This window comes from Prorops nasuta, unplaced genomic scaffold (assembly GCF_024137725.1).
Source record: "Prorops nasuta isolate Cenicafe-Biocafe unplaced genomic scaffold, Cenicafe_Pnas_1.2 PNAS00009, whole genome shotgun sequence".
NCBI classification, from domain to species: domain Eukaryota; kingdom Metazoa; phylum Arthropoda; class Insecta; order Hymenoptera; family Bethylidae; genus Prorops; species Prorops nasuta.
In genome coordinates, this window is record NW_027116806.1 from 8224726 (window position 1) to 8249623 (window position 24898).

The 24898-nt window shown below is 41.7% G+C and overlaps 5 protein-coding genes across 8 annotated transcripts in view; 3 read left to right on the forward strand and 2 right to left on the reverse strand.

Moving 5' to 3' along the window:
- Positions 1-2744: 2744 nt before the first annotated feature.
- Positions 2745-7496, reverse strand: LOC136776357 (leucine-rich repeat-containing protein 45-like). 2 transcript variants are annotated; one of them, XM_066731819.1, is made up of 6 exons: positions 7386-7496; positions 6407-6772; positions 5112-6243; positions 4693-5018; positions 3197-3601; positions 2745-2880 (listed from the first exon to the last, which is right to left on the reverse strand). In XM_066731819.1, the coding sequence occupies exons 1-6, from the start codon at positions 7475-7477 to the stop codon at positions 2796-2798; spliced, it is 2406 nt and encodes an 801-aa protein (XP_066587916.1). In that variant the 5' UTR covers positions 7478-7496; the 3' UTR covers positions 2745-2795. The 2 variants fall into 2 exon arrangements, with proteins under 2 accessions (XP_066587916.1, XP_066587917.1); XM_066731820.1 differs by lacking the exon at positions 7386-7496 and adding an exon at positions 6836-6957.
- A 1069-nt stretch (positions 7497-8565) lies between these two features.
- eIF3d1 (eukaryotic translation initiation factor 3 subunit d1) lies at positions 8566-10899 on the forward strand. Its single transcript, XM_066731821.1, has 3 exons — positions 8566-8826; positions 8901-8946; positions 9217-10899. The coding sequence occupies exons 1-3, from the start codon at positions 8635-8637 to the stop codon at positions 10680-10682; spliced, it is 1704 nt and encodes a 567-aa protein (XP_066587918.1). The 5' UTR covers positions 8566-8634; the 3' UTR covers positions 10683-10899.
- A 68-nt stretch (positions 10900-10967) lies between these two features.
- LOC136776359 (L-allo-threonine aldolase) lies at positions 10968-12724 on the reverse strand. Its single transcript, XM_066731822.1, has 4 exons — positions 12275-12724; positions 12076-12190; positions 11920-12003; positions 10968-11846 (listed from the first exon to the last, which is right to left on the reverse strand). Exons 1-4 carry the CDS (start codon positions 12317-12319, stop codon positions 10972-10974), a joined length of 1119 nt encoding a protein of 372 aa, XP_066587919.1. The 5' UTR covers positions 12320-12724; the 3' UTR covers positions 10968-10971.
- A 416-nt stretch (positions 12725-13140) lies between these two features.
- Positions 13141-14353, forward strand: LOC136776220 (uncharacterized). Its single transcript, XM_066731600.1, has 4 exons — positions 13141-13210; positions 13261-13532; positions 13782-14004; positions 14253-14353. Exons 1-4 carry the CDS (start codon positions 13141-13143, stop codon positions 14351-14353), a joined length of 666 nt encoding a protein of 221 aa, XP_066587697.1.
- zip (myosin heavy chain 10) overlaps positions 13321-24898 on the forward strand; it is a 31728-nt gene continuing 20150 nt past the window's right edge. For all 3 annotated transcript variants that reach the window (XM_066732162.1, XM_066732163.1, XM_066732164.1), the window contains exons 1-2: positions 13321-13664; positions 13782-14764. In XM_066732162.1, coding sequence (XP_066588259.1) covers positions 14408-14764 — 357 coding nt within the window. In that variant the 5' untranslated portion in view covers positions 13321-13664; positions 13782-14407. The remainder of the gene's footprint in view (positions 13665-13781; positions 14765-24898) is intronic.

The following is a 24898-nucleotide window of genomic DNA, read 5'->3' on the forward strand; positions in this document are numbered from 1 at the left end:
GAGAAAGTGCAGCGTCGCAACATTATGCGACATTTACCCAACGATTTATCGCAATCCTCTCTGCATCGTCGAAGGAAAAGTGTTGAGCGAGGGTATAAGTCGTTTGAAAATGACGACGGGCAGAGATCATTCCAATGAATCTATTATTGATTCGCGAGTCGATAAATGGATTATTCTGTCGGAATATCGAGGTACGGGAATAGGCACGCAGGGATACGAGCGACATGCCTGCCATCAGTTGCGGAACGTCTCGCGAGGAAAATAGGATGGGGAGGAGTGGGGACCGGAAGTTCATTAGTGTCCGTTGCTCGGCGCAGTTTCGAAATTGGTGGTTGCTCGAGGTGAGGCGATGGTGGTGACGGTGACGAGCGGACAAGCTGATTCTAGCTGGCCCCGGACTGACGGACGGACGGAATACGTGGAAAAGTGGCTGAAAATCGCTTAGCGGGAAATATGCAAGCGTGGATAATGAGTGTATCCAGGCGATGCAGCTGGCTGCCAATCGCGGAGGACACGCACACATATTATACGAGCAACTTAACTGCACATGACTGTCCCCTTAAACACCATTTCTTTCATTATTATATCCCCGTGTAAATAATTCTCAATCCGCGTCTGCTGTTATTATATTAATTACAACTGATTTATACGTGGAGCCTATTTGTATATATATATATATAGCATATATTGCCAAGTTTCGAGAAAAACTCGTGAATCGCACGGGGGAGCGGTTGGCATCTGCATTACCTGACTATATATATATATATATATTAGGGTGGTCATTAAAAAAAAAATTTTTGCGGATCCTTAAAAAACACTAGTATTTGATGAGAAACTACAGTGGTTGAAACCTGTGGCCTGACAAATGATAGGAACACGTGCCTCATTGCGATCAAATATAATTTTCGAAGAATTTTACAGTTTTTCGCAGATAACTCATTAAATATTCGATTCTATGAAAAGATGCATATAACCTTTTCTCTGCAGAATTAAATTCTACATAATAAAGGTTCTATACATTTTTCTTCTAGAATGCATACTAATGGAGATATTGCTGAAAAATCGATCCTCTTTTTCGTTTATACACATTATATTGACATATGCTCATATGAGTAGTTACTCTTATTTCGCTGTAGTTACACATTTTATTTCTCTTAATTTAATAAAATATGTTAATTATACGGTAAACTAAAAATAATTATTCATATAAACATATCAATATAATGTGTATAAACGAAAAAGAGGATCGATTTTTCAGAAATATCTCGATAAGTATGCATTCTACAAGTAAAATGTATAGAACCTTTATTATGTAGAATTTAATTCTGCAGAGAAAAGGTTATATGCATCTTTTCATAGAATCGAATATTTAATGAGTTATTTGCGAAAAACTGTAAAATTCTTCGAAAATTATATTTGATCGCATTGAGGCACGTGTTTCCATCATTTATCAGGCTACAGGTTTCAACCACTGTAGTTTCTCATCAAATACTAGTGGTTTTTGGGGATCCGTCAAAACAATTTGTTTTAACGACCACCCTAATATATATATATATATATATAGGAAGCTGCACGTTGAAATAACATTTTGTCCGGGTCTTAGCAATTGGCCCTTGAGCAACCAATAAGTAGCGCGCGCTATATCCTCCCCCCCCCCTTCCCCCCCCCCTCCCAATTTCATAAAACAGTCGGATTGCTTAAGTGGCCAGTATCAGCAGGTTTACGAGAGACAAGCGAGGAAGAAAGAATCTCGCACGTATGGAGTTGGAGGGTAGGTATTTACACATTGCGTGTGCGTGGCGTGCAAGAATTGCAGCTGCCGTATATCCACGCTACTATATAGCCTCTCTCGAAAACAAGGGGGCAATAATAGTATCAAGAGAGCACCTGTTAACGCGTTAAGAGAGCGTGCAAACTCGATGCTGTGTGGATGTATGTATAGCTATACTATTACTAGCACTATTGGAGGATAGCATGTATATATACACACATACGTATATAGAATATAAAAATAGCCGTATAGAGCAGATACCATCCTCCTCTAGCTGTTATATACAATTATTCCCAATGCACTTATTATACACGAGAACGAGAGATCGCGAGCGAGCTGTTCGAAGGAAAGTTACGCAATTAAAAAAGAGCGTTTCTTTCGCCGGAAATGATGAAATTAATTTTCATTGGTGATGATATTACACGCACGACTAGCATTGTTATTTTAAACAATAATAGAGTACCTTCCTAGAAAGAGCGCAGATTGAAATAGTATTATGGTGGTGCGAGGAGGCAGGTGAAGGCAGGGCAGGACATCGCTAGTGTACACAACTCGCAACTGCTCGCAAGCTGTTCTATGAAAGGTTTGCGCTACGTAGAACTGTCGAGTCGACCGGCAGCGGTATATATCGCTGAATTCTGATTATCCAGCCGCTTGCCGTTATTCATCGCGTTCGCGGTACTTTGCAAACCTTGCTGCTCGATCGTTATTTCAAAAATGAAGCCTATTGTTTCTTCATTTAGCCATCGAAACTACAATGGCAATCGCGTAACGCTAAACATTGCGTCACTATAAACTCTACTATATATATATATATATAGTAAACAGTATAAAGACCAAATTTATGTCATCGCTAGACCGAATTTTTTACTTCCAACGAAGCTCGCACGACTGAAATTTTTTTTACTAAATTCTTTATTTTGTTACCTAAATGGTAAGTATATATACAATAGTCGTATAAAAAAGTACTAAATATAAAGGGGACGTACAAAAAGACCTGACTGTAATCTCTATCTGTGTTACTTTACAGAGGTAAACTCGGTCCAATGGCTCCAAGATACTTGTTGAAAGCGGCGTAAAGTTGACCAGCTCGCTGCACTTCCTCGGCCCTGTCATGGTGTAAGCAAATATTTCACTTGAAAAGCAAACAGAGAAAAGAAAAAAGTGGTAGAAGGGCTTGATCCAGGCGAAAGCAACAGGTAGGAACTTTTGCGCTGCTATGTATATCTATACTATATTTACTTATTGTTTTCATAGCATCCATCTGCACAGTATGTGTATAAGAGCTTATTTTAACAGAACGAGTTCATAAATCTTCCTCCTTGTTACTTTTGCTTATAACAACAATATATATGTATATTGGATCAAGATCGAGAGGAATATGGGTGCATATACATAAATGTGGGTGTAGAAAAAATTGTTTACCTATACTCGGACAATTCTTTTTCCTTATTGGCTATCAACTCTTTCAATTGTTTTTTTTCCTTATCGCGCTCGCGCAATGCTTCTATATGATTGTTCTGCGCTTCGTTCATCTGTACCGTAAGACCATTTATTTGCTGACTCAGTTTCTCAATTTGTACACTCTGCTCCTTGATCCTCATCCTCTCGTCCAACAATTCCTGCTTGAGTCTACTTGAATTTTGCCTCTCTTGGTCCAATTCTTCTTTCAATAATTCGTAACGCCTCTGCGGCTCGATCAATTCACTCTGCAGAGCGCTCACTTGACGCTGAAGCGTAGCCGTTAGCCTCTGGGAATCGATGAGTTTCTCTCCTATGTCTTCCTTCTCCTCCTTTATCTTTTGGAATGTATCCTCTAGCCTCGTAAACCTAAAACGTCACGCGTTCTTTTAGTTATCGCTCGGATCAGTTAGCGGTACTGCGCTGGAAAATTCCTAATTGATTTTCCCTGCACGCGAAAATTCTTTAGTATTTATTATATAAGGATGTCCCACGAACGATGGCCATGCCAATGCCATCGGATAGGGGACCAAAATCTAAGTAAAAAAGTTGTAAAAACTTTTTTGCTAGCACCCTTAGTTAAAAAGTTATTTGGAATTAAAGATTATCGATTACAGTAGCCTTTCTTAAAGAGGAAGATTGTTTTGGTTGCATTATAAGGCCAAAAATGCTAAGATTCTGTGAATTGAAATACTGAGAAAAACACAAAGTCAAACATCCACTTGAGTCTATTGAAGTGGTTGAAGGCCTATCGGCAATTTCGAGTTTGAGCGCCGTAAAAACAATCAAAACATAAACACTATCGAGAAAAGCTACAAGCTAAGATTGAAACTTTTGCAACTTTCGTTTAACAAATGAATTATTTATATTTTTGAATTGTGCATATTTTTACGATGAAAATGAGTCCAAACGTGACATAATTACGGCTATTTTTAGCGATACTATTAATCGATTAAAACTTTTAATTAACTCTAGAATAGCCGTAATTATGTCACGTTTGGACTCATTTTCATCGTAAAAATATGCACAATTCAAAAATATAAATAATTAATTTGTTAAACGAAAGTTGCAAAAGTTTCAATCTTAGCTTATAGGTTTTCCCAAAAGTGTTTATGTTTTGATTGTTTTTATGGTGCTCGCACTCGAAGCTGCCGATCGGCCTTCAATCACTTCAATAGGCTCAAGTGGATGTTTGGCTTTGTGATTTTCTTAGTATTATAATTCACAGAATCTTAGCATTCTTGGCTTTTAAATGCGACCAAAGCAATCTTCTCCTTAAAGAAGGACTACTATAATCGATAATCTTTCATTGCAAATAACTTTTTAACCAAAAGTGCTAGCAAAAAAGTTTTTACAACTTTTTTAGTTAGATTTTCGTTCCCTATCCGATGGTATTGCCATGGCCATCGTTCGTGAGACACCCTAGATATACGTGTATATCGATACCGTCGTTTACCTACCTTTGCAAGGAAATTTCACAATCATTGAGTTTTATCTTTAAAGTGGAGTACTTCTCGGTGATATCGCGTAGCTCGTTTTTGGTTTTCTGCAATTGAGCCTGACACTCTTCTAGAGCCATCGTGGTCTCCTTCAAGGTAGTTTTCAAAATCCCCTGATCAATTTTATAGCGATGCTCTTTCTCCTTGAATTCAGCCTTTAGCCTATGTATGTCTGTCTTGTCTTTCGCAAGAAGGTCCTCGTAAGCTTGAACGTTCGACATGTATTTCTCCTTCATTGCACTGGCTTCCATCGATTGATTGTGAAGATCTTTCTCGAACCGTCTCACCTAATATAAACAAAAATAACCATGGTATAATACAAGCGCCGCAGTTATCACACTAGCTTAACTTTGTAGAGAAAATAGAAAATTGAGAGGAACCTTTTGTTCAAGCTCCTTCTTCATGGTTAAACATTGCTGATAAGCCGATTCCTGGTCAGCCTTGTTCCTCTTCCAATTTTCCTCAGACTCCGCGTGCCTCCGTTCGATTTCCTCGATCAGCTTAACTTTGTCCTCGTTAAATTTCTCCTGCTGCTGCTTCAGCTTATCAATCTCCCCTTGCAAATCGTTTATTCGACTCTCGAGGGTGACAGTATGCTGGTTCTTCGTGGTGATTTCAGCTGTCAAAGCGTCGATAGCTTTCGTCCTTTCGAGTAGCATTTTATTCAATTCCTCGATTTTCGCGTTAGTCTCCTGGTGTACCTTCTTCGGCACCACTTCCTCCTCTATGCTGTTCTGACTCATATTTCCCAGTTCCAAATCGAGCAATTCGCACTCCTTCGAGTAGGTTTCCAGATCGGATTTGTTGTCCTCGTCGTCATCCTCGGCCTCTTCACGGTTCTCGATGTTGGTGCTTTTCTTCAGGATAGGGGCAGTGTGCAGTACCTTTATTTGACTTCTTTGCTTTTTCTTCTTCCTTTTACGGGGTTTCATCGTGCGTTTGAGATTTTCGCTGTCCGACGAGAAGCTAGCCTTCTCGTTGGAATCTCCGTGTTGATGCGGCAGCTGTTGTTGTTGCTGCTGCTGTTGCTGCTGCTGCTGCTGCGGTCCCTCCCCTTTTTCGAGGATCGTCATCGGTTTTTTCGGTGTGGAGGCCGAAGACCGTTTTAAATTTGCGTCGGTTAACAGAATGGTGTAACGCAGCTCGGAGTCGTTGAGCTCCTGCATGCCAGAGTCGTCGATGAAGAAGGGGTCACCCCTGTTCTTCTTCGCAGCCGCTTTGATGAATTCCGTGCTGCTCTTGGAGAGAAAAGGTGGAATGTTGCTTTTGGACAAACGAGTGCTACGATTTCGCGAGGCGCAAGCTTCAATTTTTTGCACTATCTCTTCGGGAATACAATTTCCGCGCAATCCAATGGCCGTGATACTTTTGTTCTCGTACATGGCTGCCAAAACCAATTGGCCGCCTTGCAGGCCCAGGGTGTTCCATGCCAGGTCCAAGTTTCGTATGGATTTGTTGAATCTGATCGCTCTTGACAAGGACTCCGCGCAGCTCGGCGATATCTGATTGTACCTATATATATATATATACAAACAGTAGACATCAATTAGTCGTAACATCATAATAGACTCGTACGCGCAGCTTCTCTCTCCCGTATTAACCAGGAGGCGTTCATTCAAAAAGCTGTTCAACGCATACCAGTGTGTAGTTATATATACTGTAGACATGTGCATACCTCAAGTCTAGCTCCTGGAGATTGTGATTTTTGGCTAGGCCGTCGCAAAACTTGGCAAAGCTATCGATGTGAGAGCCGAGACTGTTCCATTCAATGTGCAGACACTTGAGAGTGTTGTTGCGCAAGAATATTTGGCCGAGCTGGCTGACAGTAGCGCCGTTTATGTTGTTACCTTTCAAGTTCAATGACGTTACGCTAGATCCGTCGCAGAGAGCGCTCAAAATGCAGCTGAGCCCCTTGGACAATAGCATACAGTCGCTGAGGTCGATGATCCTGATGGACGAGCTGCTACTCAACACTTGTCCTATTACCTCGCACATTGGTATCATCAGCGACAAGCAGGATAACCGCAGCTCGCCGGATGAGCTAGAAAGATTTGTTTACTTTTTACTCCACACCTATACATAGTGCATTTACCAGGTACTATACCTAATTATAACCGATTCTTTCATATTTATCTCTTATATAATAGTAAAGCTCGTTAAATACGACACGCCTTTCGATTGTAAACACCGTTCGCACGGAATCTCGACTGTACAACCCCCTATATGCTTTTCAATAATCTGCTTCTGTTGATCGCGCTTACGCGGAATACGCTTTCCCCGAATTATCACGCTACCGCATTTAACGAGTTGCAACACGCTTTTCTCAAAATAAATTTCGCATTTTATAATTCCGTTGGAGTTTGTTTATTCAGCGAGCCTCTCACGCTGCTAAGCTATATTTTGTATGCGGAATGCGGCATTTGATAATCTACATAAATTGGTATACGTTTAGATATCGTTAGATTGTGTTCAATGAATATTATTTCAATGCTGGATGGGTATCGAGTGCTTTGGCGAAGCTGCTGGGATTCTGCGAATGACGCAGGACCGAAGCAGTGTCTCCGTTTGTTTTGTTGCTGCTACAGCGATTTGTGTACATTTTTCGTGTAACCATGCGACATACTGCAGCACGCTAAACGCAAACACGCACACACCTGCTAATTTCAATAGCATTGAGAATTTCCTGCGGCGGCGAAATGCCCCGCTTCTCGCACAATTGGACGAAGAGCTCGTGATCGTGAAGCATCTTTACGATCTTTCTTGCAAATCACGGCGAACACATTGGAAAATAAAGTTAAAAATATTAGCGCGAGTTTGACACTTTTGATTTTGACGCAGGACGCCGCCAGAGTATCGATCACGATACGAACTATGTGAACGAGGCAAACGCTCGCCACATGACTGCCAATCATTGGTGGATGAAAAAACTTGAAACCCGGATACCAGCTATGTATAATAACATGCCTACACATACTATAGTGCAATATACAACATTTTATTTTTATTCATAGTATAGCAGAGTTTATTATCATCGCAGAAAAAAGATGAAAGTTAAACATTTAAATGTACAAACTTCGTGTACTTAAGCTTGTGAATAATTGTACTATGTGATCATTGTTAATTATTATAGAAATCATGTAAAGACGAAGGAACTTTGAGCAAGATTTATCTTTAAACCTTAATTTTTCTATGATTGCTATTTTTATTTATATATTATTGGTGCAGATGAAGTTGGAATCATTTAAAAAAAAAATTGGAATAGAGTACAAGTGTATTTTGTAAATAGCTTATTCTTTTGTATGTAGAGGTTGGTGGCAGTGTGTCCATGTGTTGTTGACAAATGTGGTAACGATGGTAACGAAAAAGTGAATAATGGCCACACCGGTTTTCCGGCTTTCCGCTTCGAAAACATCCGGCGCCAGTGTTGAGGGTGAGAGGGATGAGAGTGTTGACGTTCGCGTTCTGCTACTGTTCATTGCTCGGAGAATATGCTTGTGCTTCTGCCTTGCTTTAATTTACTCGGCTTTCGTGTTGCTCATATGTGTCACATATTTTTTACATCAATATAATGAACAAATTTATCTAGTGTATTGTGTAATACAATGATTCGCACAACAAATTTTCTTGATATCATAGGTGAAGGCATAAAGAAGGGAAAGGAGCAAGAGGAGATTATTGCTCGAACGATGGCTCAAAGCAGTGGCTCCTCTGTATTTTAAAATTGGCGCGCCTATGAATTGTGTATCGTGTGTGTGAAAGCTATAGTTCTAAGCTTCTCCGCTCTCTCTCTTCTGGCGCTCAGGGTAAAACTCTTCTCTTTTACAGGGGTGGGAGAACTAGAAGAAGGAACCAATTTATTTATAGTCGCCGTGGCGTGGTAGTCGTCGTGAGCTATCTATCGTAATGGCGGACTTGGCAACGCTGATAATGGACGACGTGGTAGTGCTGGACGATGCTGTCCAGAAAGAGGAAATAGCCCATTTTCAAGCACCAGCGATACAACATAATCCTGATGGTTGGGGTCCCTGTGAACTGCCGGATCAGTTTAAAGACATACCTTACCAACCATTTTCCAAAGGTGATAGGCTAGGAAAGGTAAGCATGCTGCTCCAGAACAATATCATTTTTAATGGAAACACGAATCTTTACGAACGATTTTACAATCACAGATATCCGATTGGACAACTCCACCTTTCTCCGACAAAAAATATCCAAGTAAGTAGCTGATTTTTGAAAACAGTGTCTCTCTCTCACCTAACCTCTAAACTCACTGACTGCAGGCTAGTTTGCATATTCACACCGGAACGCAATGAACGCTGTAACTTTCCTTATACACGGTTGTCATTTTAGTATTTCAAAAGACTTGTTAGTGTATTGTTTCCTTCGAAAGTCTAGTTTCTTTTTCAGTGATAAGATATTTTTATTTTCTAAAAAATAGAATATTTTTTTATGAATTAAGGCCTAATTTAAATCGATTATTTTCAGACAAATATACATCTCAATTTGGTACCGGCAATCAATATGCGTATTATCATGACGAGGACGAAACTACTTTCCACTTGGTGGACACAACTCGTGTTCAAAAGCCTCCATACCAGCGTGGTAGATTCCGTCATAATCAACGCAATTTACGTGGCCGCGGTGGTCAGCGTGGTGCAATGAGTCAGATGCAACAGCTTGGTAAACTAAAGTTACGCGAACGCGAACGTAAAGGACAAACCAAGAGATGGGGTAGGCAGCAAGGCTTGAGAAATCACAAAAATCAGCCTCCTATCAAGATCAGGGATGCGTCTGTTACTGTGAGACCTGATTGGACTACGATTGAAGAAATGGATTTCCCAAGATTATCCAAGCTCTCATTACCCAACATTGGAGAAGCCGAAGATATCTTATGCTGTGGCTCCCTGGAGTATTATGACAAATCGTACGACAGAGTAAATGTAAAGAATGAAAAGCCCCTGCAGAGAATTGATCGTATTTTCCATACTGTTACAACAACCGATGATCCTGTCATTCGTAAACTGTCCAAGACAGAAGGCAATGTTTATGCCACTGATGCAATCTTAGCCACGATCATGTGTTGCACTCGTAGTAATTATTCTTGGGATATTGTCATCGAAAAGATAGGAGATAAATTATTCTTTGATAAGCGTGATAATACAGAGTTTGATTTGCTTACCGTCAATGAGACTAGCGTCGAGCCACCGCAAGACGATGGCAATTCTTTAAATTCGCCCAGAAATCTTGCACTGGAAGCAACTTTCATCAACCATAACTTTTCGCAACAAGTGCTCAAATCCAATGAGTCACGTTACAAGTTTGAGGAAGGTAATCCATTTATTGCGGAAGAAGAGGAAGGAGATGTTGCCAGTGTGGCCTACCGTTACCGCAAATGGGATTTAAACAATGGTATAGTGTTGGTAGCGCGTTGTGAGCACGATGCGGTCATGCAAGGCCCGAACAACGAAACCCAATTCTTAACTATCAAAGCTTTGAATGAATGGGATTCGAAACTCGCCAACGGTGTTGAGTGGCGCCAGAAGTTAGATACTCAACGTGGTGCAGTCTTAGCTAATGAACTCAGGAATAACGCCTGTAAGCTAGCAAAATGGACGATCCAAGCCCTGCTGGCTGGTTCGGACCAACTTAAATTCGGATATGTTTCAAGAGCTAGCGTGCGTGACTCTAGCAAACATGTCATCCTTGGTACACAGCAGTATAAGCCTAATGAATTTGCAACGCAAATTAACTTGAATATGGATAACGCCTGGGGGATCTTACGGTGTATCGTCGACATTTGTATGAAACAGAAAGACGGAAAATATTTAATTATGAAGGATCCAAATAAACCCATGATCCGCTTGTACGATATTCCGGATAATACATTTGAAAGCGAAGGCGAGGATGACGAGGATGATGATGAGCCCGTTAATGACGCATTTCAAAGTTAACAGTGATCATTGAAGTCATCGTATGCTACAGCTTATTTGCTACCAAGTCAGATTTGATATCAACAGGTGAAATTATACTGGCATAAAAAATAATAAATCAATAGTTGTCTTCGAATCTTTCAGGTGATTTTTTACGAGCGGAATTTTTTCATTTCTGTTGTGTACTGTCAAGAGGATTCAATTAAGAATAATAAAAGAATATAATACAAACATTTAATTCCGAGTAAATTCTTATACTTATTATATTCTAACATGTTTAATTATTTCTCACAATAATTTTTATTGACTTTTATTCTTTAGAGATTTCTCTGATAACATGCATGATCTTATCAATCGCAGCTTGAATCATAGGAGTAGTGTGATCCCTATTGACAACTAATCTTATCATTTTCGAGGAAAGTGCAAGACTTTTTACAATAACTCGTCCCTCAGCGCAAGTATCATCCTTCGCTGCTAATCTTTCAGCAAAACAAATGCCATCGTATTTATCAGAATTGATGCTCACGAATATCATATTGGTCTGTACTTCTGAAAGATTAACAGTAAATGTCTTAGAGTTAATGCTATCAATCGCTTTTGCTATTGAATAAGCTCTTTCGTGATCTTGTTTTAGTAGCGGAAGTGTCTCATCCAATGCGACAAGTCCAGCAGCCGCCAGAACACCAGCTTGCCTCATTCCTCCGCCCAAAACCTTCTGAGCTCTTTTTGCCTTCTGAATAAATTCCTTGCTGCCGCACAGTAGAGATCCTACCGGAGCTCCGAGACCCTTGCTCAAACAGCAAGAAACCGAATCAAATGGTGCAGCCAATTCTTCGAGAGGTATATTGGTAGCAACCGATACATTCCAAATTCTTGCTCCATCAAGGTGCAGCTTCAAGTTATACTTCTTTGCTAAAACAGCTAGCTCCTTGATCCACGATTGTGGTACGATTCGTCCTCCGATTGTATTTTCCACTGCTATCAACCTCGATATAGGCTCATGAACGCTATCGTTGCGAAATTTGCTCTCAAGAATCTTGAGGTCGAAACTACCGTCCAATTTATTTGGTATGGTGCGTAAAAGTACACCTCCCACTTGAGCAGCACCACCCTGCTCGTGATGAACTATATGAGCTTGCTCTCCGCAGTAAGCTTCGCATCCACGTACATCGCAATGAGTCAGGACTGTAAAAAAAAGTATCAATTTCAAAAATTGGTAAAAGCGACGATTTGAGAAAAAGTAAACTATAATACTTGCTTGCAACTAAATTGCTCATGGTACCCGATGGTAAGTATATTGCTGCTTCTTTGCCAAGTAATTTCGCCACTTTATCTTGGAGCTCTAGGATGCGAGAATATTTTTATATAATCCATTATTACTAGAAATATCATTTTTATGATTAATACAAAATACCATTCACAGTTGGATCCTCGTTAAAAACGGCATCTCCAACTTCTGCATCTCCCATTGCTTGCCGCATAGCCTTGGATGGTTTCGTAAATGTATCACTGCGTAAATCAACGACTATCTGCAAGAAGCAAATGGAACTCTATAGTAGTTTAATCAGAAATATTTATTTTTCATAGATTAGATCACAACTTTTATTTCTTACATCGCCCGTCTCATTAAAATTCTCGTTGCTTTCTCCGTAATTCATTTTTATAGTAAATTTTTGTATATGCCTTCAATTGGTTAGACTCGTATTATTATAGTTTATTGAAGAAAAAAAATAAATATCTTGAATTTACGTTGAAACTTTTAAATAATATTTTCAACCGAATTTTAACAAAATAGTAATAATACTATCTAATAACCATAGTACGAATAGCAATATAATAACAGATGATGCAGGCAATCAAGACATATAAAAGTTTATTATTGTGAATAAAATGCTGTGCTCGGTATCTCTTTTAAAATGGAGAATCTGTTAGAAGTATAATTTCACCGGCGCGACGAAACCAGAAAAATTAAACTAACAGAAAAAAGAATAAATTATACTATTTGTACGGTGGTATAAAAATAGTATTACGCGAAAACTGTACCCGCAGATGTAACACTAATGTAATTGATCATGCTACTTGATGGCTTGATGCTGCTATTTATTATATCGTTAATCGAGTTGCTTAGTGCTGCCCCCTACGATACTAATGCCAACCATGATTTATTTATAGTAGGCATTTTAAATTTTAAAGGAGAATTTATTTTTCCCTCCGGTTACTAAATTAAAGGAGAAGAATAGTTTTTATAAATACATCGATTACACAAGTATTATCAGCTAGGCAAACTTGAAGATTATTGAACGCTTGATTCATAATTATAAAAGGTTTCTTATGCATTAACGAGCGAGCAGAAGCGAAATGACTATCATTCGAATCACGAAGGCCATTTTAATAAGGTTTTCTTCAATTGGTCGAAGCCATTATGGAATTCATGTGACAGCTGGAGCAGACCAATGATTGTGTAGAGTTTTAGCGCGAAATGGTAAACGGTCGAGAAATTTCAAGACCTTCCAATGGGATTGGCCGAGATACTCTCTTCGCAATTATACGTCATTGCTGGAGCGACGAGAGCGCTTTTAGCGGCGCTTCTCTATACTAGTACCCAATGGGAGAAAAGGGGATAGCGTATATGAAACATTTGGTCTTGGTTGGTGGAAATGTGAAAGAAGGGAGAGAAAGATTAGAAAGGGAGAAGGTCCACCGGTGAATAAGTGCAAGCAAGGGAAAGGCGAACAAGCGAAGGACTGTCAAAGCAAGAAACTAAGTTTGAAAAAAAGAGAGGGAAGAAAGGTTGGTGGAGGGAGTGACAAGGAAAAGAAAAGTAGGGAGGAGGACGAAGACAAAATGAGTGTGGTAGTGTCATGTCATGGGGTAGAGGGACTCTCGGCTCCGGCTGGGAGAGCAAAGTAAAGTAGTAAAGCAAGGCAACTGGTGAAGCAGTCTCAGAAACGTTTAAACCGTCGCGACGGTGGTCAGGAAAACCATTGAAAGTGTCGCGTGGAAGTAAGTAGGGGAAGAGTACAGTGTGGTCTGCCTTTTCTCTCTGTCTCTCTGTTTCTCTCTGTCTCTCTCTCTTTCTCTCTTTACTTTTCTATCATCGGTGATTTTACATGTGTTTAGTCGGTAGAAGAAGAGGGGCATTGTCGAAATTCAACAGCAGGTACAACGAGAAGGAGGGAGAAGAAGGAGGAGGAGGTGGAGGAGAAGAAGAAGAAGAAGAACAAGAAAAAGTGTGGTGGTATTGCCGGAGAACGAAAAGGAACAGCGACGGCGCGGCGTCTTAACGGTGAAGGAGGAAAAAGGAAAGAGAGGCGGTCCGTGGTAGCAGTAGCGATAGCGATAGGTAGGTAGAGTGGTAGTACGAGCAACAAGCGGGGACCGCGGCAAGGCGAGCGAACGACAGCAATAGTCAGTGTTGGTTGGAGGAGTTGAAGAGTTCGCTCGGCACTCTGCACTCAGTCGGCGTCGACGAGTAGAGTCAGTAACGAAGAAGAGGAGCCCCGCTGCTCTATCGTATACCGGTGTGGTGTACTAGGAGTACCTGGTGAAAAAGGTTCTTACGTGGTCTTATATACGTTCTTCTTAAGATAGGTGTGCAACGAGTAAAGGCACGAAAAGAAGGCAGTAACTGCCATTGGAGTGTCGAGGAGAAGAACAGGGGAATTCAAGAGAGAAAGAAGGAAAGAAAGTGAGCGAGGCACACCTCGGTGTTTCGCATTGTGTGTGCGCGCGGCTGCTAAACAAAGATGGCGGACCTGGACTCGAGGATAGACCGGTCGGATCCGGAACTTCGATTCTTGTCGGTAGACAGAAACAACTTCAACGATCCAGCAACACAGGCCGAATGGACCCAAAAGAAGCTTGTCTGGGTGCCGCACGAAACCCAGGGTTTCGTCGCGGCCGGCATCAAGGGCGAGCGCGGGGACGAGGTTGAGGTTGAGATCGCCGAGACCGGTAAACGCGTCCTCGTACCCAAGGACGATATCCAAAAGATGAATCCACCCAAGTTTGATAAGGTCGAGGATATGGCCGAGCTAACCTGTCTCAACGAGGCATCCGTGCTACATAACCTCAAGGATCGATACTACTCCGGCCTTATTTACGTAAGTACCACAAATACTCCTTCACCGTTCTGACAAATTCGATACCTTATCTTGAAATCGAAAGGAAGAACCATCGTGTCTTTTAATAATTTTCTTGGCTGTAACGTGGCTGCATTCGTTGAATTCCTGTGCTGAAAAATTGAAATTGACTCGAGAGCGATAGTCGGTGAAATTCGCCATACTCTTTCTCTCTCTCTTTCTCCGTCTCTCTCCCCGTCTCTACTCTTCAGTCTTTCTTCCCCTTCTCCAGACTCTTTATCCCTCTCACACTTACTCTCACAATATAGCAAAGTGCTTCTCTCGAGCGTCAGGCAAGCAGAGTAGCAGAGCAGAGCACGGCAAGCAGGCAAGCAGGTCTTTCCTTATTTCTCTCGCGAGAGGGCCTGGCCAGCCTGGCTCGTTTTCGTCCGTTCGTTTCTCTCGCCGCGTGTACTAAAGATAGCCAAGTTAGCTGTGGCTCTTAGCTGTCCTCGCCTGGAATTAATTCGCACGAGAGAGATATATCGGAAATGGCCAGGAGGACGTATATTTGCCGCCTGCTCTTTCTCCGATGTTTTACCACCTAGAAGAATTTCATGTAGTCCAATTGACGAGGAACGGCTCACGCTCTTGGACATTCCAAGAAAAGTTTCTCTCTCTCCCTCCGCGTTCCTGTGTGTATGTGCGTTACGGAGAGAGGATATATAGGAGCAGACAGATTGAAACGCCATTGCCATTGGCTGTGCTGCACGCTCGGCAGCGTTTTCCTAGCCATAAAGCACACCTACTCTCCTTCGTATCGATGGAAAAATGAGAGGAGCAGCTTCTAGCTGGTTTAGCGAGTCGCCTAGACCGTTCCTAGAGTTAAATTGCGGAATTCAGAGCCAATTATTATTCAGATAGTCGAGGATATTTTTTCCACTGCAGAAATGTCCAATTGCTGGACGCCCACGAATCTGGATCTGGCCCCGTGCACCGTCTCCCGCCATCGCGTCTCACCACTACAACCTTAGCCGGCTGGCTGCTTCCTATGCCTCGCTTGTTATTTTCATGAAGACAGACGGAAACTGCGGTATCCCATATGACCTTCCCCCTCCCTCCCCTTTATAATTAATAATACTAACATATTTTGTTGTGCTTTGTTTTGACAGAAACCTAATAAACAAGACTCGATGTGAGTTTAATTGTTGACGGTGCACGACTATCTACTACTTTTTTTTTTTTTTTTTTTTTTTTTTACAAAAATCTACAATCCTTTAATCTTCAGAAAAGCATCGATCGCGTCAATGGGAAAGATGCAAGTGGAAAAATTACATGTATTCATTGATTCTGTATTTTCTCGGTATTTCCTCTTATCAAGGCGCGATAAGCCTCACCTTTTTCGAGCCTCTGACTCATGCTAATTTTAACTACGTTCCAAATCAGACGGTTACATGCCAATGACTACACACCACTACATAGTAGCGGTTATGCCAATGAGGTTTACACAGGAGCTTTGTGTCACTGTCTTAAGAGGGTACGAAGCACAACGTGGTATGTTAGAAAATTGGTAAAAACTCCTCTAAACATGCATTGGTGAGAAATTTTGGAGGCGATTAAAATTTCAACGGATGCCGCGTATTCGGTTGAGAATTAAATGCGAGCTGCAGTATACGTTCCGGTGATAGTGAAACCCTCGCTCGATAAGATAATAAATGGCGCACAGCTGTTCGTATACTACAAGGGGTACAAACCAGAGAGTATTTTCCTTTGGCGAGCAATAATCGTGGGGTATTCAGCAGCCTTTCGCAGATAATGGATGGATCGTTTATTATAAAGTATACCTGCTACATTAGGATCACTCTTTCGAGCGAATTATACATGTATCCGAAGCGCCTGTTATGCAACGAATTTGTAATTTTCTTATTTTTCTCAAATGATAATTCTGCTGCCTCCGTATCTTTTTAGCTCGGACGCTGCTTGTCTTGTTTATTTCAGTTTCCGTCTTGATTTAGTACGCGTTATTTTTGGAGAATAACATTGGTGCGAAAAATAGAGGGAAAAGAAAAGGAGACTGCGGAGGAAGAAAAGAGCGAGGGACTCGCGTTCGGTTAATAAGTTGTGAGGGGGGGGGGGGGGAGTAGGTCGTAGCTATAAGTTTCGCCGTGGTTCCAGCGTGTAGCGCGCTGGCAAATTACAGATATCACTGCAACGCAGAGAGAGAATGTAGCATATAACGATCCATGTGCACGGTGTGACGCGGCGCGAATTACGATTTAGAAAGCATTTTAGTGGAATCCGCTAATATATGTATAAGTGACAGAGGAGAAATAAATTGCAGGTCTCGCACGCACAGCAGCTAACTTGTATGCGAGAACGAATGATTATTTCTTGCATGTGTGCTCTGTACGCTGATCGCTATAAATGCTCGACTCTCTAGCGCGCGCAGGCATCCCTTAATTCATTCGAGCGATCTTCCCAATTGCTGCAGCAAAATCTCCTCGACAAACGAGCACGGACGAGATACGTAATAATAGATTATATTTTATAATTTAACTAATAACGATCGTAAATGTCGCGATAACATTTCTTGCTTGTTATATGTACGTGTACACGTGTGTGTGTGTGTGTGTGTGTGTTCAGTGGGTAGATGGTGCACGGTTGCCCGTTTCCGAGGATATAGGTGTAAAGCGACGAAAAGCAATGGAAGAATAAATTAGTGCACCCTACGAGAGGAGAGCGTGTGCGTGTGCGAGATGAAAATATTTGTCCCGCGCGAGCGACGGCTGCAAAACCTCCTTGGAATTTCATTATGCGCCGAGCGAGATCCTACCAATTTTCTTAAGTAGACGCCTATTTGTAACGTAGGTACATTAGCCTGGCGTAAATGTACCGCCGAAACACTCATAAACCCAACGGCGCATTTCGATTCGTTAAAATAGAATAGAGCAATGAATTATTGTTATTGGTACTGTTATTATTATTATGCTACGCCATCAGAGACACCTTGTTAACTTTTTCCACAAATAAATCATCCACAATACTCTCTCTGTACTTTTTTTTCTTTTATTCTCCTTCTAATAATATGGCAGATTCGACCAATTGAATATTTCGCTGCAGAGATCCTACGAATTCTTTCGCTCGCGGACGGAGCTCTGACGAGGACGAGGACAAATTTTTTTTCTCCTTTCGGTTGAACTTGAGTCGAACGAGAGTCGATGCTCGTGACTCACGCGTGACTGATTCAGCAAACACGAGCCAAGGCAGTGTGCGAGAGAAAGAAGAAGAAGAACGATCGAATAATAAATCGAGATAAATACGTGTATAAGGGGGAAAGAGGGGGGGGGGGGGATTTTTCTTGAGTAAAAAAAATTAAATTGGTGTGTACATCTCGAGACGGATATCCGTTAGTGCATTTCTACTGCTTTTTTTTTTCTTCTTCTTCGAGGCGAACCAACCGATCTTACGCCATCTTGCGAATTTCAGAATATATAGCAGAGAGCAGCGAGTCTCAGCTTTAAACGCGAAATGCAGTCGCGACGGTTTTAAAAATACGCAGTTGGCATTTCTTCCGGCTGGAAAATGTTAATTCTTCTCTTCAGTATTTCCACCTATATCAATACTACTCGACTGAGCAAGCCTCCTTTCTTTTTATTCGTTCGCCATAGAGACGCGTCTCTCTATTGACATTTTTTGTCCTTCGGGACGGAATCTCGTGCTTTTGTTTACAGTCAAATATTGAGAATTGGATGATTCACTTGTGCTGCTGCTCATTCACTGCAATGTGTCTTACCGAGGGGTTTCGTTTCGCCAGATTTGCGTATCAATTGTACGAGATATTCACAGGGTCCGCAATTCGATGTAATCAGAAAAATGTAAAATAAGAAAAGGAAAGGGAACGGTTTCAAAGATCGAAGCTCAAGTAAAACACAATCCCACCGTCCTTAATTTTGAACTGATTAATGAAAATGAGAATGTAAGATTGCGCGAGTTTCTGATTGGCCAAGATCGGTGGGTTAAGCCGTCGATACTAATTAAGGCTTGGTCATCTGTTCGAAGATGAAAATAATATTTCTCCTGATTTGTTTGGTGGAAGTGGAAGGCGAGCGCGCCGAGTAAAAAAGAAAATAAAGCAGATATATGTAAACACCGTTGAATGCTGAGTTAAGAAAATTTCGGATTTTTATAAGAAAATTATGTTCAACCGTTTTATTAATGTGAAAATAGTAATATAACATATGAGTAAGTACAGCGCATAAACAGTGGTGTTCCGCGCTAATTTTTGGTCGGCTTCTCGCGTCGAAATCCTAATAAATATTTAGAATTGGTTCTATGGGACGACGATAGGAGTGATGGGACCAGGTCGGAGTAAGAGGCGGCTGGTTTTAGGTCGATTAGCATTCGGTTTGTACGACGTGTAGTCAGACACGGCAAGGAGAAGGCAATCGTGCATGCGAAAGTGCTTTGTGCCTCGCTCGTTCCTTTGCTCGTTTACTCACTCGCTCAACATTGCGCGAGAAAGTATTTTGGAATTTTCTTAGAAGCCCCTGGCAGAAATTTCCCCCAACGGGACCTATACAATTCTGCCACTCGCGTCGTATTTTATCACTTATTTATTATTTCTCAACTCTTGCAGGAATTTATATGCGAATTACCAAAGAATCTTGAAATAGTCGGTTAACCAAGTTTAATCGCGCACACGCGGATTATAAACATTGCTGTTGCGCATAAGAGACTGAGGCCAAAGGCCTGCTGACACAGCTATATAGTGTAGTAGTGTATATATATATATTATAATAAGTCTATGCGACGCGCCATATGTATCCACTCATTTCTTCTCTATGTCTTTTGATTCTTTGTCACGATTCAAGGTCTTTGAAAGTGGCCAAGCGTGGATCTTCCAATGGCATCATCTAAAAGAGCACCGTCTCTCTCTCTCTCTCCCTCTCCCGTTCACGAGCACAACACTACTCGCTGCTTTCAAAATAAACTCGACAATTTTTAGAAATACATTACTGCAAGCTACGTGCTAGAACAATTCACAGAGATTCGAGTTATCGTGTTGTTGCGCTTGCGAGTCGTTGACACGTAAGACACGTGGTCGCGCCGTCGCTTTACTTACGTTACATCTTTACGTATCAGCCACGTCCTACGAAACTCGCCACTCTCTTCACTCATCCCCCCCAATCATCCATTTTACAAAAAAACATCCAACTTCTCCCCATAATTTTACGCGAAAACAGCCCCAAATATAGCTTTTAATTCTATTTCAGTATCCAACTACGTTTCAATCTATTTTTAAAGCGCGTTAGTCTTACATTGTAACACGAGTTTTCTTAGTCATCCGCGTTATACACTAATAGCGGCCGTCATTAAAAGTGCAATATCTTGCAAACGTCCTTGCAATCTCAGCACCGCTATTATTTACCTTCGCCATGAAACTCGAATGCCGCTCTTTCCTCGCTCTATATGTAGTATAACAACCTCTCTCTCTCTTCACTTTCGCCCCCCCCCCTCCTCCTTATCCTTACTCATCTAGAGGATCAAATATGTATATAGATAATATTCGAAAGAAACCAAAGAATTTTCGTGTTACGGAGATGGCGGATTTATATCGTAATCCTGTACGGGCTGCAAAGTGCCCATAAAGGACGTCAATCTTGTGCAATGCTTATACGTATATATACTTGATTATCTCGAGAGAACCTTATACGGCGCGAATTCGACTGATTTTATTCCTATACCGTATATAGACAGGGGCAGGACTGTTTAATCCACGTTCGTATGATAGGCAAGCAGCAGCAAATTTACACTCGAAAAGAACAATCTTATCTTTTAACCAAGCGAAACGAGAAAATTCCTGAAATTGTTACCGCGATGTGACTAATGGCCGATGCTGATAAAGAATGCCCGAGTGGTTTCTTGTATGATTTTCCTTCCTTGGAGAGGCAGTAGTGGTGGTAGTAGTATAGCGATGTTTTTTTTTTCTGGAGGATTCTTTTCTGGAGAAATGAAATAAGAAGGACTGGCTGCACGGTGAGTATTGCTCAATCCTCTGGCATTGTTGACTCTGGCCTGCTGACCGAGCTTGGTTTCACGAGGCTCGAGTCAAGGAACGCCCGGTATGCGTACGCCTCAGCAAAAGCACCAAATGACCAGTTGCAAGAAAGAATCGAATAAAACGCTCTTAGCCTACATATCTCTGTCCTCTCATCGACTCGATATAACAGTCCTTCGCAACGTTTCAATATTCATTATTAATAACTTTCCGTGAATAATTAATTCCTTCTCTTTTTTTGCCCGCTACGAGAAAAGCAATTAGAGAGAATCGCGATTCAGGCGTAAAAGCAGCAGTCATGCAGATTTCGTAAGAGGATTTTAATGCGACTAACGCACACTTATTAATCCAACTAAAATGCTGTTTTGTCGCGCTGGCTCAATTACCGAGTAGAGGCCTTTTCTGCTGACGACCAGTCCCCCTCGAGCGTGTAGTCGCTCGGTTCCAGCAGAGACGCGCGATGACGCACTCTCCGCAGAAACGACGAGCCAAGCCAACTGGCTTCTAATAAGTATAAGTATATCTGTATAGCTCAAAGAGCGAGCGGCGTCGTCCGTCACCGTCGCGAACCATCGCATCGAGAGTCGATCAACGGACGTGACGCGTTTAACCCCCACCACTAATCCTGGCGCGGGGCCTAACCTTTTATTTTACCTTCTTGACTTGGCTCGGTCGCTCCTGCTTCCTACAACTCCAACGCATCTACCATTTTAACTCAATTTCTTCATCTCCTTTTAACTTTTCACCTTTTTAACTCATTCATTCGCTCCTGATTCTCCCAACTCCAAAGCATCCACGGTTTTAACAAAACTCTCTCAATCTCCTTCAAACTCTGCACGTTTACTCTCTTTTCAAGCTTTTGAAAATAATAATAACACTCGATCTCAGCCGTGTAATATTCCTCGACCTCTTTTTCCGAGTGGGAGTGTAACTGCAACCACGTAAATGCATCTATACTATAACTATAAGTCGAATGGCAGCGAGAGCTCGTATGTACGGGCGAAATTCGTTACAGGCGGCACACGGCTTAAGCGTGTTACCAAAGCAAAGAGCCGAGGGGAAATTCGGATGGATGGAACACCTGCTGCATCAGCGATGCGCGTTGCACAGCTTGCACCGGCCGGCCACTGCCCGCCAGTGGGAGGGGGCAACAGGAAATAAATAACCCGCGCACGGCTAACCGAAAAACAGCCAGTCTATTATTTCTCTTCTTTCTATTATACGATCCAGCAAAAACTTCCTACCGAGACCAATTTAATTGGATTAAATTGCAACGAAACTGCGCCCGACGACGCCACCACGCGACGTCCTTGGATTAATTTGCCACGATGCAATTGCTGATGAATTCGCATACTGGAAACCGATTAGCGCCGATAAACGGCAAATTCTAGGTGAATTTTAATCTAGAAACTAATTGGTTATCGCTCTTGTCGCGCTAATCGTTGGTTCTTTCCAGTGTGTTAGTCAATTTACCTGTAGATATTTACCACATATATATAGGAGCGAGTTGGACATCGCGCAGACGACGGTAAACACTCGTTTTCTACCAATGAACCATGAGTCGATCGAGGAAATGAATAGAAATTACAGGTACCGCGTGACGTCATCTTTACTCACGCGCGAGCATCACACTTATGATAGAAACAAAAAAACTCGGTTGAATCGCGCGAAGACTCTCAAGAGGATTTTGAATGAGAACCACTGCACAGTGGGACAGGATTCAATTGTATAATACCTGAACAAAAGAGAGGAAAAAACCAAAACAAACGAAAAGGAGATTTAAGAAAGTTTCTGCTGCGTATTATTGTCAAGTGTTCTCCAATGACGTCATCCGTTTGTTCATTTCACAAAGCGAGCCTGTAGAGAGTCCTGTATAGCGTGCCATTTAATCTTTCGATTTAATTTCACCCAAGTTTTTAATTACGTTAATTGGTTTCGCTTCGACGAAAGGATCGAGCATCTCGATAGTTTCTTCGATCGGATCTCGTTTAGCCTCGGGTGACGCGATATTCGCGATGCTATAATTTGCCTTGATAATCGAGTGCCGATAATTACGCGGAACATAGTGTTATCGCGGCGTGCCGATGGCGTATTACGTATGAGAATGATTAGGAAGGACTTGGCATGGCATAGTACGGCTGTGAGCTGACCTGACAGCCAGACGGACGCTAGTTGACCGTGCTGGTGCCTCGTGTTCGCCTGCTGCTGCTGCTGCTGCTGCGTTCCTCGATCGACACTTTCGATCTCGAGAAGCTATTACACAGCATCGCGGCTGCGTTGCGAGAGGCGGCAACGAGCAACGGCGAAACTCTGATGAAAAAAGAGGAGGAAGAAGAAGAGGAAGAGGATGATGAGGAGCTATAAGAAAAGACGAAAGGGAAAGATGCACGAGTGACCGTAACGTCCTTAACCCGGTTCTTCATCATTCTCCATTCGTTCTCTCTTGAGCGCACGCACGTGCTCGCGTAGATGTATATATATATATATATATATATACAGGGATATAGTCACGATGGACAAGAAATCCTTTTTAAGTAGAAACTCGCTAATGCTTATTATTTCACGTTCGTAGAAAGTAAATTTAGTGGAATATTGCTGGAAAGTGAGCAACGGATGAAAGGATATGGGTAAAAAAGGTTTGAGGGATGGGGGGGGGGGGGGGTAGTGAAATAAGTAAAAGACGAGGGAGGACTTATAAGGAAGGACGTCCTTAACCCGCTTCCTCCAGGAGAGCCACGTTATACACTACATAACTATACTGTAACCAAAAGCTTGATTCTCCGCTATTACGCCATTTATGTTCAACCTATATTCGCTCTTTAATGGAAATAACCGGTGAAGTCCTGTAATCTTTTCTATCGAATAGTTTATCAAGCTTTCTTCTTCGAGGAATTTAAAGATTTCAAGATTTTTCCTCAACTTCTTAATGTACGCAGAATGGACCAGAAGACTACAACAATTTAACAAAATTCAAACGTCAAATTTACTCAAAACATGTGCTTATTTTCTTGAAGGTACTTATAATTTAAAGGGAAAGTAGTCTCTTGCGTAAAATCCTTTTAATATCATTAAAGGGAATAGGCCATTCTAGAATTTATTAAAAAAAAATTTTTTTCTTATAAGACTCTCCAACATCTTAAATAATTGCCTTAAAAATGAGCTGTTGCGTCAAGTCTATCGTAAGGCAGCATTTTTTAGTATTTCTATCAATCGTGTTGAAATTACGAATTTTTAATTAGAATTTGGTAGAGAGAAATCAGCTGAGCGACACGAAAAATTCCTACAAATAGCATGAAATTTATCTCAACTATCCAACCGTTAGTATATATGTTTTTCGGATGTTATTCATAAGATTTTTCGATCTCTTGGTCCACCGTGCTTCGGCGTGATTCATAAATTTTCTTTTGCCCCGAGGACTGGCGTCGTGCTCCGGAGTTCTCCAGAGCGATTCTCCAATGGCCTTTTTTTCTTCTCTCTCGAAGAAGGATTATCATGGAGGTCTACTACGTGGGAAAACCCATGGAGATGACTCGTGGATGAATCGCTCGCTCGCTTCATGTACCTTTTAACCTCTCGACCCTTTCGTCCACTTTACGTCATACTAACGATCTCGTTAAGCACCAATTTTTACCCAAGAAGCTCTCTATCCTCCCCCTCGAATAGTGCAAAAATTTCTCATAATTTCTTCTTCGCTGTCTCATAGTTTAATGCACCATATATATATATATGCTCTCATTCACGAGAATTGAAAATTTATTTTTGAACCAAGAAGGAAACGTGATTTGTCACGAGCGATAAAAATGCAGGCACCGTTTTTAATTTCACAAGTAAATTAGAGTTTTTCTCGAGCGTGGACGGAGGGCAAAGCGCGCTCTTGTTCGCGCCACGAGCCTATACCAGCCCACGAGGACGAGAAACTTTTTTGTCCCCCTTTTCTCCCGAGCAGGGCTGTCCGAAGGTCCCCGAAACCGGTCTCAGAAGCCTTGTGTCGTCGACCTGTCCAACATTCCATGCTTATACCACAGCAGCATACACCTCTCTGCCTCTCTGACGCAAGTGCGTGCTTCCTCTCTAACCAACACATCCACCGTGAAACACGCGCGCAAATGCAAATTCAA

Coding starts and splice junctions, on each gene's coding strand:
- LOC136776220 (XM_066731600.1), top strand. CDS start 13,141: ATGGTAAACGGTCGAGAAATTTCAAGACCTTCCAATGGGATTGGCCGA. Junction 13,211..13,260: donor TACTCTCTTCGCAATTATAC/GTCATTGCTGGA, acceptor TCTCTATACTAG/TACCCAATGGGAGAAAAGGG. Junction 13,533..13,781: donor TGGTAGTGTCATGTCATGGG/GTAGAGGGACTC, acceptor ACATGTGTTTAG/TCGGTAGAAGAAGAGGGGCA.
- LOC136776359 (XM_066731822.1), bottom strand. CDS start 12,319: ATGAATTACGGAGAAAGCAACGAGAATTTTAATGAGACGGGCGAT. Junction 12,191..12,274: donor ATTTTAATGAGACGGGCGAT/GTAAGAAATAAA, acceptor TGCTTCTTGCAG/ATAGTCGTTGATTTACGCAG. Junction 12,004..12,075: donor CGAGGATCCAACTGTGAATG/GTATTTTGTATT, acceptor CTCGCATCCTAG/AGCTCCAAGATAAAGTGGCG.
- eIF3d1 (XM_066731821.1), top strand. CDS start 8,635: ATGGCGGACTTGGCAACGCTGATAATGGACGACGTGGTAGTGCTGGAC. Junction 8,827..8,900: donor AAGGTGATAGGCTAGGAAAG/GTAAGCATGCTG, acceptor TTACAATCACAG/ATATCCGATTGGACAACTCC. Junction 8,947..9,216: donor CTCCGACAAAAAATATCCAA/GTAAGTAGCTGA, acceptor GATTATTTTCAG/ACAAATATACATCTCAATTT.
- LOC136776357 (XM_066731819.1), bottom strand. CDS start 7,477: ATGCTTCACGATCACGAGCTCTTCGTCCAATTGTGCGAGAAGCGGGGC. Junction 6,773..7,385: donor AATGCTATTGAAATTAGCAG/GTGTGTGCGTGT, acceptor AAATCTTTCTAG/CTCATCCGGCGAGCTGCGGT. Junction 6,244..6,406: donor CTCCAGGAGCTAGACTTGAG/GTATGCACATGT, acceptor ATATATATATAG/GTACAATCAGATATCGCCGA.